Genomic DNA, 13,851 nt, shown 5'->3' on the forward strand with positions numbered 1-13,851 from the left:
GCCCTCATTTCCCTCCCCACGTTTCGTTCTAAGCTCTCCTACTAAAACCAAAATGCATCCAAAAACAATAAAAGAAATGTTCCTTTAGGAACCACCTTTCACAGTTAAAAAATAGAACTAAGAAAAAAAACGTATAGACTGCATCTAATTTATATTTCTCAGTAAAGTACATAGACTCAATAAGATTTTCCAAAATTTCCATTTGCATTTTGTGTTATGCTAATGTCAATATTGTGTTTACCTCCCGTTCCAGGAATGGAAAGGTGGATACCGGCCTGGCAGCCCAAGTTAGCAGCCCAAGCGAAGCGAGGGTGGATAACTAGGTCCCCGGACCGTTATCCCCTGCATTCCAGCCCCTGTAATGGGGGATGAAGGCCATTAGCACCCTAGGTTGCCAAACCCAAGATGGCCACCATGGAAAGGGAAGGCGGGGTACCGTACAGGGCCCCTCTTCACTTTCCATGGCAGTCTGCAGAAGGCGAAAAGAGAACCATATTACCAAGAGCACATTTTTCTTCCCTTTCAAACCTATCCCAAATTCAAATAGCTTTACCACAAAGCCAGTCCCAGGTGGACATGGCCACTTTAACCCCATGTGTTGTCCCTCGTGGTCATGGCCAGTAGCCTGATTGTCCGGTTCATGGAATAAGGTCATGATCCAAACAATCTGGCCACTGCCCATGGCCACAGGCTACACCTCAGTCACAAAAGGTATATCACTATTTTTTGTACCTACATTATGACACATGTCAAAAAAACAAAATCCATTCAGACTTACGAAAACAGTTATATCTAGATCTATAATCTTTTTGTAAACCTTTGTATAGATTTGTCAAATGGCACCACATTTTATAATGTTTCCTAATATTTTGGGACACCCCCTCTAATTGTGCCCCCCCTTGACAAAATACCACCAAACTTCGCAAAAACATTAACATCTAGATCTATTATCAGTTTGCCAAAATAAGTGTAGATTCGTCAAATTGCAACTCATTTATAAACCTTTACATTAGTTTGGGACCCACCCTCTAATTTTGCCCCCTCTTGACAGAATACCACCAAACTCAGGAATAAAATTGACAAATTTCATGCAGTTTCATTAAGTGGTGCCAAAGTTATAAGCCATCCAATAACTGCTTTTCACCAACCCTATAATGCTGAGGTGTCCGCGAACTTCTCAGGACTGTTCGCGAACATCCGGACTGTTCGTGAGCATCCAGACGGTTCGTGGACTTTTGCTGTGAAAAACACCTGTTTTTTTGCTTCTTGCAGCCATATCCCATCCCATCCTCATCACCCCTCACCTCCCCAGAGATTATTTTATATGTTTGACAAGTGCAATATTGTGTTTTTAATATGTTTTTACTGGGATGTCCGTGGACACCGATCGCCGTCCGCAAATCCAATATGGCAGGCATTTCCAAAAATCAGATGCACTTCATGCTTTTCACCATCCAATCAGCAGGACACAAACGCCCTCTAAGCCTATCTGTGTCCGATCAGGGAAGTGTGTCCGCGGAGTGGACATAGATCTCACTAATTATTTGGGTCCTACTTTTTGGTCATTTTAAAAAAACTACTAGATGGATTTCCACCAAATTTACAAAAGCACGCTTTCGGGACCAAGCCGCTGATCCTCCGTAAATTTGGTGAAAATACGTCCAGCGGTTTGGGCTGTAGCTAAAGTTGGCATTTCTGTCTCCAATTTATATAGTCCGGACTGTTCTCACAGTTCCTTGAAGCTTGTTTTCCTTTTTCCTCATGAGGCAAACCCTAAACTCTTGACAAGTGACACAATCGTAGTCTGCTGAATCTAACTCCATCTTAACATCATTCACTTTTGTCACAGATGGTGACTTTAAACACTTTGCTAACAAGATAACTTTCAGGTATTAGAAAGACCCAAACATTCTAATCACCCACACTAGTGCTCAATATCCTAGACTGCTAGAAACATATGTGTATATTGTAAAGGCTTAGACAAACCTGGTACATCCTCTAAACAATGAAGTGCACTATTGACTAAACAATTGTATTGGCTGTAACCTAACTTTCTAGGCCACAACAGGTAACACTTAACCATCGACTCGCACATAACATTGGCCAAAAGACGACTAATACAATAGCACTTTTAATGCTAACGTGTTTTAGTGCTACTCTCCTAAGCCTTCTAGTGCTATTCATCTCATACTTCATGCTATTTACTGAACATTACTAAACATACTTTCCTTAATTTGAGGCAACATGTAAAACATCCATGCTCATCTTGGACCTTTAAAGCTAACACTTCTAGTGTGTCATGTAGACATTTCCTAAATATGTAACATCCGCTTAAATCACATGGGGGTTGGGGCAACCAAAAACATCATCGGATGAGACATATCATCCCATATTTCCTTCTAGGGGTACATCTCCATTCCCCATGCCTTAATGGCATATTGTCACAACTCCCTTCACCCACCCCCTACCTTTCCATACTCTGTATACAAGTTATGAAGAACAGACTTCTCTTTCCCTGGATGTAAAAGTACTGTGACGAGTAAGTTGAGTTGAGTAATGAAGATCGATAGAGGCCAGTATCACAAGGTGCGCTATAGTAGATGTGCGCCAATACTGGATACCGGGACCTTTAAACCACACAGCCAACTGACAGGGGAGAGACGTAGCTGTGAGAATCTCGTTCTATAAGTAGCGATCGTGTGACTGCTGTGCTGTGAAAAAGTCTGTGGAGCCAACTGGCTCACGGAGGAGGCAGAGGAGAGCAGACTGCAGGAGACAGTCCACTGCGAGGACACCATGTGAGAAAAGGCACCGGAAAGCAGCCTTCACACCACTCAAGCACCAAGAAACCCAGAGCATGCAAGCAGGAGCCACGAGGGACAAAGAGGCCACAAAGCAGAGGTGGAAAACTTCAGAAGAAGGAATGCAACACTGAAGAGCCGCTGCATAAATACCGCAGGAGAACCGACGCACACCACCGAAAGCTGGTCAGTCCACTCAAGGGAAGCTGGGACACCGGGGAGTGTTTGCAACCCTACCAGAAGCAAATAAGAGTAAATGAAGCATATGAGAGAGAATGGAAGGCTCAATATTTCACAGAGACATAACAGAGTGAATACAAAATATTGTCAACTTTGCAAGTGTGCCCAGTGAAACATATGAGTAAGTCCTGGCTGGAGAATATACCAGGCAGATTCAAGTTACAAGTGTGTTAAATGAAGCCTATAAGAAAGTCCTGGCACAAGAGTATACCAGGCAGATTTAAGTTGTAAGTCTGTTAAGAGAAGCACAAGAGAATGCCCTGGCAGGAGAGTATACCGGGCAAAGTCAAGTTGGGCAATGTATGAAACAAATCACATGAGCGAGTCCTGATAAGCATATATCAGGTATAGCCAAAGACAGTATTTAAATCGTACTAAAGAGGAGAAGAAACTTAGCAGGAAAGCACACAAGATATCCAAGCACAATTAAGGCTAACAGCCGAGTTGTTTTGCATACAAGTTGTTTTACGACCAGAAGAAGCCCAAGGAAATCTCATATCCTTAAAAGTTTAAAGTGCAGTGAAGAGAAATCCAGTGGAAGGCAGTCATCCCCTGGAACTGCAAACTGTATCCATCTGGAACGTTTGTGTTGGAGTTGCACCTTTTTCATTTGTGAACAGTTCTACACTTTTCAAAGCCAAAGACAATCCCCTTTTCACCTGAGAGTCGATTTGTAGAATTTGAGGGCCATTTAGTGTTTCGGACACTAGGCCTTTTTGATTTGGACATCTTCACATTGGACAGACCGTTTTAGCCAGGGAAATACCTCCTAGAATAGGGAAAGTGATGCATTTTACAACCCCTTTTTGTTTTAATACATGTTTATGGCCAAAACCATGTGTTCTGTGTCTGTCTCTCATTCCTGGCTCCTCCCATACCTTTTACTTCACTGTGTAAATACTTTCCTGTGCTTGCACTACTTTTCTGTGCAATCAGGCATATTTCCTGCGCTTTCCTTTCCTGTCTATCAAATGTGACTACAATGGCCATGGCGATCACATACATCCTTCCATTTCCACTGTCTACCAAGCATCCGGTTTTGCCCTTCCGTGTACAACTCCTTTTTTCACCCATGGAAGTAGCAGTGACGCACGGACGTGGAGCTGTTGCTCTGTTCCCAGCGTTCACTTATGGTACCATAGCTTCCTCGGATAGGAGCGTTGCAGAGCTCCCAGCCGCTCTGACTGTGCCCCCGGTGATCCCTCTCTGTGTAAGGTTAGTGTATCCCACGCCTGCACCCGTGACACTGCTCGGTAGCAGCTTCCCTTTGTGCCTGCGCTTTCTAAACTTGCTGCAAGCCGTACAGCTCAAGGCGCTTACACCAAAAACCTCCCAATAGCATTGACTGTGTAGAATCAATCTGGGCCAGGGAAATACTTCTTTTTCTAGGGCATGGTGCTTGCTCCCTCATAGCCCTTATGGTTTCCCATCTGTCACACGCCTGACCTGGCCCTCTATCCCTTCTCAGGATGAATCTGGGTGTGCAACCTGCCGGATGAGGATAGACGTCACAAGTTGGGGCAACGGTGGGTGGTCTAACTTACGCTGCTCGGCCCACCCCCCGCAGCGCTCCTTACTTGTTCCATTTACCTCCAGTGGGTTCTTTCAAGCCTCGTCGCCATTATGTCCCTGAAAATATTGTCTGATGTTGTTTAGTCAGTTTCTAACCCATTTCACTGACCTGAGTCTGGCAGTCCAGCCACACTAGCATCTCTCCTCTCTACTCCAGACTTCCGAATGCTATCTGGAGTAGATATGGTGCCCTGAATGTTCTTCAAACCAAGTAGGGCTGAGTGTGCTGACAGTGGACCAACAGAGAGTATTGCCCTCCTCTAAGCAGCAGACTTTGGTGCTTTAACATATGGCTGTCTGTGGCCTTTCACCTGTTCCCAGTCATTCGGTTCTTCTGGGAGTGTTCTGGAATAGCCGGAGGTTTGGCAAGTGCTAATCTGATGACCGTTTCTGAAGCCTTTTTGTCCGGCTAGGTTAAAGTCCACAGTATAGCCTGCACATGAAACAACCTCATAAAATATCTGCAAAAGTCTTTATGAACAGTAAAAGGAAGGCAACACTGTCCTCAAAGCTGGCATAATTGGGATTGGGCTGTGCTGTATTTTCCTGTCCTCTGTAGTTGGCAGTGATGCAAGAGCTGCTGTGGTTTGCTAAAGGAGGAGCCAGGTACTGTGATGGACCCTGCAACTAAAATGGCTTAATCTACGTAGTCTTTTTTATTCTTTCTCCCATCTCGGAATCCCGCCAAATCGAGAATGTGGCAGAGGCGTTCCTGAACTGTATTAAGAATAAGAAGCAAATGTTAGCAATTCGCCTAACCCAGGGCACAGTTGGACTTTGTTTGTGCAAAGTGTTAGTGTTTCAGTAAAGGTGCAACCATGTGTGCTTTCCTCGTCACTACTGTTCCTGCGCTTGGCGGGAATGTGGTGGCATGATCCCGGGAGGCTGGCAACTTGCTTGGAAACCATAAAACGTTGTTAATGGCTCTTCCACATGCCAAGGACTGGTATTAATGTCCCCTGCGAGTCCTGTTAAAGACATTCAGACATGGGGAAAGTAATCGCGCTTTCCCTTCGCTCACACTTCATACGCAGGCTCCTTTTCAAACGACCTCTTGGCTGCCGATGGAAATCAGGCGCTTTCCCGCATAGCTGGACTAGCGGCCTGACGGATGCAAGGCTAGACGCTTCCCATGTGCGTGAGACCTGCTGTATGAGGGCTTCAAAGGAACCATGTGGCCTCCGTCCTTCTGGTTTTATCTCAAGAACAGAGTTGAAACACTTTTCTTTAGGCCTCCATTCAAGTGCTGTTGAACCCAAAGAAATCCACCAGGCTACCGTATTTTGAAAACGTTTAAAATGAATGCCTTCTATGTAAGTGAAAACATTGTTCAGCACTTAAAACCTGTTTGCTACGTTTGAAGCATCAAACACGAAACGTTAAAAAGAATATTAAATTGAACATATCTGGTCTTGTCTATGAAAGCCATATGGTATTTGGGGTACCTGCATAATTGTGGAGTGCAGATACCATTATAGTAGTAGTGTATTCTTTTCCCACAAAAATATAACGATGTTCTCCTTTTTATAGTATTTTTGTGAATTGGACATTATTCCAAAATACAGTACAATATTGTTGTTAGTGGTAGGCTAATGAGACATGTAGCTAATACTTACTACGCACCCTTACTTTGCCTTTAGACCTACCACGCTGGACGCCTTTGTGTTTGGCTTCTTAGCCCCGCTGTATAAAGTCTGCTTCCCGAAGGTCCAGTTACAGGAACACCTAAAGCAGTTGTCCAATTTGTGCCGCTTCTGCGATGGCATCCTTAGTGGCTACTTTGGACAAAATGGTACAGGTAAGCTACTCTGCTTCTTCACACCTCCTTCCAACAAAGCCAGAACTGCTAAAAAGACTGCATAGTCGAGATATTGAAACTATCATGTATGTGCGTGATCGCCCGTGTCTGGATTTTGGTTGCAATGACTACAGCAAAGAGAACATGGACATCATGCGACGACTAAATGGCTAGTTTTTTACTCAACACAGAAAATAGAAATTCGAAGAAAAGCATGCAAGGCTCGAGTCTGTGATGTACAATTTAATTGAGAGGTAGATTAATAAAAAATGATTACAGGTAACTTAACAGTAACAAAATGATCAACCCTGTTCATCTAACGCGCCTATCAAACATACGAACAACCTTAATCACTTTAGATACTCCACAAACTCCCAGACTCTGACTATGGTTACAAGGTTCTTTATTGAACCTATTTGAAATGGCCTGGTACTTTAGGTGCTTGTTTCACAGCTGGGCACTCTAATGACCATTCATATCTCGTCCTCCTGTGGGCTTCCTCCATTTTAGCCCAGACTTAACTTAATCCCCAAGTTGATTTCAGACTAGCGATCAGTAACACCTACTGTATATTCAGTTTCTCTAGTGAGGGCCTAAAGGCCGTAGCCTTCTCTACCTCCTCTGGGACTTCCTAAGAGTTCCCCAACACTAAAGTTCCTTTCCCAGGTTGCAGTAGCAATGGCAAGGTTTTGGATTCTGCTGATGACAAACTTCCTGCTCCTTTTTCTCTCTACCCCGCTTGTACTGCCCCATATGTTGCCTGTTACTCATTCCCCTCTCCTCTATCCTAGTCTTTCTCACACCACCTCCTTGCCCTCTCTCTTCTGTCTCCTCTCTTCACTTCTCCCACTCTTCTCTCCCTTCGGTGTTCTCTCTCTCTGCCCTTCTCCTACTCCTCTCGTATCTCCCTATGTTAGTCACACGTGTGTTCTTTTCATGTCTTCTCTATTCCCTTTTCTTCCTGCGATGGCCTCATTCTCTCTTCCTTTTTCCCAACTCTCTCTCTTATCTCCTCTGTTCTTAGCCCCGCTCTCCTCTCTATGTCCTCCCTTCTACTCTTTGCTCTCCGTTGTCACCTCTCTTCCACAACATCCACTTATCTCACTACCCTGCTATGTTCACTCTCTGTCACTCATTCACAGCCTCGCTCTCACTCTCTAGGACCACTTTCTGTCACTACCAACACCTCACCTCTAACAATCTCCTGCACCACCACAAACTCGCCGGCACTTGGCTCAACCGTCTATTCTCCGCCTGGTCTTTAGGTCCACCTCCACTCCACATAGGGGCACCCTCTTTAGGGGTACTGCACAGAGCCCAGAAAGGAAGCAGTTGTATACATGGAATGCAATTCATGCCGGATAGGAAGGAGTCTGCCAGATACTGTAAACCACATTAGTGCAAGAGTGATGACACAAAAGGAAGTCGGGCCATTCAGGATTGGATGGCCACCAAATCTATAAATACAGCACTGTGACTATGGGGTGGTGTATCCTTTAACCGCGTGAGAGCATATACCTGTTGGGTATTCTGAGCCATTTCTTAGTTGCACCATTGGGCACTGAGGACTGTACTGGAAGATGAACTTATGACAACATGTCCTCCTTAAGGCAAAGCGGTCTCTCTCCATGATCCGATGCTTCCCTCCTATCAAGCGGCAGTGGCCATGGTTTCACCATCCTTCACAGCTTCCCGGTGCTCCTCTTGGAATCCCGTTGGTCTGAGTGCTGATCATTCTGAGAGGGCGCTGCGGCTGTCCCTGGATGTGAGCTGGTCCGCTGCAGTCTCTACCCGAGTCACCTGTGACCTGTTTGAAAGGGTAAGCTGTTCACTTTTGTGCTACTGCTTCCCCGTCTTCATCATGGGTTGGATGAAGGAGGACATCTTGCTTTGTGGATCCTGGTTTCCCGACCCTAACACACCCCAGAACTCTGACTTAAAAGCCGCCGGCCGGACCTGATGCCTAGCTGGAGCCAACTCCGAACCAGAAAGTGATCTCTTCACCCACGACGCCCTGACCTTCCTTCAAACAGAACAGTCTTCTTTATCCGACCAGACATCTGGATCGGAATGGCTCCAGCGTTCGGGCCGCAAGTCCACTGAAGGGTCTTGTTGCTGGTCTTCTTCTGCAGCAAAAGGCTTAAACGCAGAGAAACCGCTAGACACCCACCTGCATGACCTTTAATAATGAGCCACTTTACAAGAAGTCAAGCGTTCCCTATAACCACCTGTCCTTGTTCATTTTAAATAATTAATCGGTCTCTTCACAACCTCTTAATAAATAGCAGTCATCTTTTCATTCAATCGGTGTCAGTAAAATTCCCTTATCCTCAGTGCCCAAAGTTGCCCAGTGTCCACTCTCGGCCTAATGACCCCAAAACACCTCTGAAGTGTTACATGGATACCACGAAGTCATACAAGTGTAAACTAAGCCTAATACAGTTGTATGTGTGTGTGGCTTCCCTGCCATTGCTATTTGGAGTCAAGGATTTATCTAAGGACAGCATTGTGTGGCCACATACTGTGAACACCATCTCCCTCAGCCTTCTCCTGCCCACTGCAGACCCCAGGAAGGAAGTCTGGTCAGAACCAACTGTCACAATGCTGCATTCCAATAGTCCACTAGACGTATCAGTCAGCTTGCGCACACTACCAGATTACATGATGTCGTAGGGTGCAGCTATACCTTCTCCTGGGAAGAATGCCACAGCACAGTTAACTCAGCCGTCCAATGAAAACTGACCAGCTGAAAGTGATGTCACTGTCACAATAGGAAGATATTAACCTTCTGCATGTCAGGCTGCAGCCCCAAAATAGACTTCTGATGTCCCTAGGCCCAATTTAAATAGGGTGCTTCATAGGCTTTCGTCAGTACATGCAAAAAGTTGCAAAAGAATTGAGTTTGAGGGTATTTTTGTCTTTTTTCATGTTTATTTTATCTATGGTAACTGAACACGTCTGTCTTCCAATGTCTTTGTTTACAGGAGGGTGATTTATACATGCAACAGAAGTACATTGCTTACTTGAATGCAGAAAAGCATGTTTATTGCCATTTCTACGTTTGTGACGGAGTCAAGTGTTTTTTTTCTTTTCATTCAACTCCTTAAACATTATTTTACTACCAGTCATCGACGGTTGTAATACTGGTAAGACTCGCATGAACCCTCTGGCCCAAGGAGAGACATCCTCTCATCTTGTGACTTCTGTTTGATGTGTTTTTTACCATCGCGGAAAAGCCTAAATGCACCGCTCCGATCTTGCCATGGTGTGGAGCTAGCTGGAAATCACGCCTGCAGTCAGATAAGGGTTTGTCTGAGCCAATCGCACAGTGGTGTAATATGTTGAATTAGAAAGGATTACTGCATTCGCCCTCGACCGAATAGCAATCGTTTCCGATGGGTCCGAAAATCGCCTGCTAGGATGCCTTTTTGATTCTTTCCACTACTGCAGAGCTGATGTCCTAGGCCATGCAGCTAGCCACGATTGAATTGATTGATGACATGATGTTTATAACGGGCAAATCCAAATAGGGTAGGAGTGCCCAAATATTGTCAAGGAAAGCATTCTATAAACAAAGCACCCATCACGTCTTGTTTGGCTTGGGAACTGTTAGCAGATGGGCATAAGTGAAATCTTACTTACCAGGTAGCTAAAAGCTGTGTGGCACCTGAAGACCACGCACAATATCTTGAACCAAACTCTCTAATTGGAGCCAATGGAGAGCCTTCCATGCATATGTATAGAGTTGAACTTGGCAAGATTATAAATAATACAAACAAGCGACTTTTGAATTAATTGCAAATGTTCCATTTGATAGTCTGAAATACCAAGATACAGGGCATTTGCGTAAACCAGTTTGGTGTTAGTTAATACCTCTGTGACAGTAGCCAACCCTGATTGGGTACGGCATGTGTGAAGCTGATGCATACCTTGCTTACCCAAACAACCTCAGATATTTGTCTATTAAAGCTCAAATTGACCTCCCAAAACACCCCACAATTCTTTTGATTTCGAAACAAACATATCACTGTCCCAGATATTGGGGGGTGGAGGGAGTTTAAAATAAACCGACATTTTGGACCAAAAACAGTAAATTCCATTTTAAGAGCGTCTAGCTGTGGATGGTTATTCAACATCGAGCTTTGGACTCAGATTTCATTAGTCAAGAGGGAGAGATCTTCTGAAGGGATGAAAACCTTTGGGTAAATCTGGGTATTGTCAACCTAGGAGTGGTACTCTCAGCCCCAATCTTTCATAAGAGCAAATAGCGGCCAAAGATGGATATTAAAGTAGAAGTGGATAAAGAGTTGCGCCTTACAGACCACCATAGGATAACCGCTCAAATCAGAGGAGAGACGTCACATGGTTACTTATTGAGTTCTCGAGGATAAAAAAAAATAGGACCCAAGATAAGTCACACCCTAATTTGATTCTCCTACCATCAGTGTGGGACGGGTGAATAAAATCCTGTGGTTGATTAATGAAGCATGAACAGGAGGGTTAGATGTCCTTCATCCACACTTACGAATAACGCCCTGTACAGAGACTAGGACTGACTCCTTCCAGTATCAGCCCATTACTATGCAGCCAAACACTGGGTAGCCGAAAATATCCCATTTTGAATGTCTCATTTCGCCACATATATTGGTTGGGGGGTGGTGTATGGTGATAATACATTTGGGGGGAAGGGGTGCATGTGGTCGCCACCTACATATATATGCAGCAGAATTGGTTTAAAGAAAAAAAGTGGGCTGCGCAGTGTTTGATTCACAGTGATCACATAGCTCCCTCCTTCCCAGGAAGCTGGCAGAGGCCTTGATTGCAAAGAGTGAAGACGACACTTTTACGATGCAAAGTTGACCAGCCACAATCTTTTTAAGGATTTTAGAGAACCAAGGTAGGCTGGGTAAGGGGGTGTAATTCTTGGGGATGTAGGATACAAACTAGGTTTATTCAAGAGAAGTGTAATACAGGCATCCTTTAGGAATGGAGAAACAAAGCCTTGAAGAAGAGGTAGATTAATAAACCTGGGCACAAGTGGCACAATAGTATCAGGCTGATCGGAGGCAAATAAAGCTGGAAGAGCCCTGAAAGCAGTACAAGGTGGAGCTAGTGAGGAAAACCGAGGAACAACAATTTCAGCAAAAACAAGCTGAAGCTAGGTGCATCTGGAGATAGGCAGGCCCGATCATCCGGTTAGGTGGAAGATAGCTGAACTTATATCGGAACCTTTGAAAGAAAGAAGAGTTAATATGATTGGCTTTTTTCTATGTAGCAAGAAGTGAAGTTTGCGTACTTCTCGGATTAGATACGGAATAGTATAATTAGCTTGTATTAAGACCGGGAATCAAATGATTCTCCCCCACAAACCACTATTCAGTAATGAATAAAATACCAAGAGGCAAGTGTAAGATCAGGTCACGTAAGGGCAGAGCATTACAGATTGTTGGCCTGTCATTAATGAATGCTAAATGGAGGGCTGGAGTCTATAGAGCTTGCCTCAGGAGGGTCTTGGGGTGAAAAGAAGCTCCAGTTGAAATCCTAACCTCATTGTAACCGTCTCCTGAGGTAGGTCCATGTTAGGAGGTTTACATACCAGGAGCTCAGCTTTGGAATAGGACGTTGGGAACAAAGTTACAAGGAGTTATGCTTTTAATAACGCTGCAAGTTAAACAGTCAAGACACACAATAGAAACCAAATTGACTAGCTAGACGGTGCGAGATTTAGAGTAAAGCCCGAGTACCTTGCTTCTAGAACAGTCGGCAGCAATCCAGCAGCATGTCATACCGGACTACCTCCAACAGGCGCAAACACCTAAAACGGGCACAAACAGGCTTTGCATCAGCGCTTTCCACGTGACTTTGTTTTAACCACAGGGGCATGGCTGTACGATCTAATCTCAACCGTGTCCCACCAAGCAGAGAATGCGCTATGGGCGAATGTAGCGCAGGGGTTTCAAAGATGTGCGAGAAAGTGCAATGTGCCTTAGGGCTAGAAAGACCTCTCTATAAATAAGAAATGCTAGCAAGCAAATTGAAATAAATACAGATTTTGCAAAAGCACACATAAAATATGAAAAAGGCTAGAACTACTGTATCACCACTTGACATGAAATGGGTAAAGGCTAACAGCTGACCAATATCTTACCGGACTGATTAGAATAGACTTTGTGGTGATACAAGTGTTTTAAGCCGCAGGGGCATGGCTGTATCTACTAAAAACAGCAGCAACCCACAAAACAGCAAAAGCGCTCTGGGATATTTTATTTATTTTATTTATTTATTTATTTTTTATTTTATTTATTTTATTTTATTTATTTGTATTTATAAAGCGTGCAGAACTGCCCTGAGGCATCGTGGCGCTGCTACAGTAGTCTTGACTTGAACATATCATAGGCATAAAGTAGACTTGAGCTTGAACATAGCATAGGCAAAGGATAGGGTAAACAAGTAATGCAGTGTGTATTAGTAATGCATTGCTATAGTTACAGTGCAGGCATAACTGAGCTTGAGAACATTAACAATTGACATTGGCCTTGTTATGAGCTTAAATGTTTTGCTATGCTGAGGGTTGTAATGCAGGTGGGTAGACTTTAGCAGAATAGAAGGGTTTTTAAGTTTTTGCGGAAGGTGGGGTATGATTTTTCATTCCTTAGTGAGGTAGGTAAGGAGTTCCAATTTTGAGGTGCAAGGTGTTGGAAGCTGGATCCTCCAGCCCTGGTTCTTTGAAACGTGGGCACATGAATCATGTTGGTGAGGTGAGCCCTGATGGGTCTGTTGGATGCTTTGGGTGTGATTCTTTCTGCGAGATAAGGTGCGGCATCCCGTGAGAGGCATCTATGAGTGATGGCCATGGATTTAAAGAGTATGCGTTCCTTTACCGGTAGCCAATGGGCATCTTTCCTTGCTGGCGAGATATGTTCCCTTTTTGGGATAGTCAGCGCTGCGCGGAGTGCGTTGTTTTGCGTGATTTTGAGTTTTTTAAAGTTTTGGGCGGAGGTGCCTAAGAAGAGGGCATTACAATAGTCCAGTTTGGTACCTATCGTGGCTCTGGCGATGGCCAGGCAGTTTGTAGTGGAGAGAAAAGGCTTGACAGCGTTTATCATTTTGGCGGTGATCGCAGAGGAAGAGGCTATGGCGTTGACCTGGCGGGACATGGATAGCGAAGCATCTAGGTGAACACCTAGGGTTTTTACAGTCTTGGAGACTGTGATGGTGGTGTTGTCGATGTTAAAGGTGATTCCGTTGAACACAAAGATGCGTGAAAAAGTGCAATGTGCCTAGGGGCTAGGAAGCCTTCTGATACGAACAGCAAACTAACTGGAATTACTAATAGGAAATGTTAACAAGCTACATATAGATTGTGCAAAAACACACATAAAAAGGCTATACCTACCCCATCACCGCTTAATGTAAAACGGGTAGAGGCTAACTGCTGCC

General features: G+C 44.4%; 1 protein-coding gene across 3 annotated transcripts in view; it reads left to right on the plus strand.

The window, feature by feature from the left end:
- MTX3 (metaxin 3) overlaps window positions 1-13,851 on the plus strand; it is a 225,098-nt gene that overhangs the window by 98,065 nt on the left and 113,182 nt on the right. For all 3 annotated transcript variants that reach the window (XM_069627403.1, XM_069627404.1, XM_069627402.1), the window contains exon 7: window positions 6,254-6,411. In XM_069627403.1, coding sequence (XP_069483504.1) covers window positions 6,254-6,411 — 158 coding nt within the window. The remainder of the gene's footprint in view (window positions 1-6,253; window positions 6,412-13,851) is intronic.

This window comes from Ambystoma mexicanum, chromosome 6p (assembly GCF_040938575.1).
Source record: "Ambystoma mexicanum isolate Mex_15411 chromosome 6p, UKY_AmexF1_1, whole genome shotgun sequence".
Taxonomy (NCBI): domain Eukaryota; kingdom Metazoa; phylum Chordata; class Amphibia; order Caudata; family Ambystomatidae; genus Ambystoma; species Ambystoma mexicanum.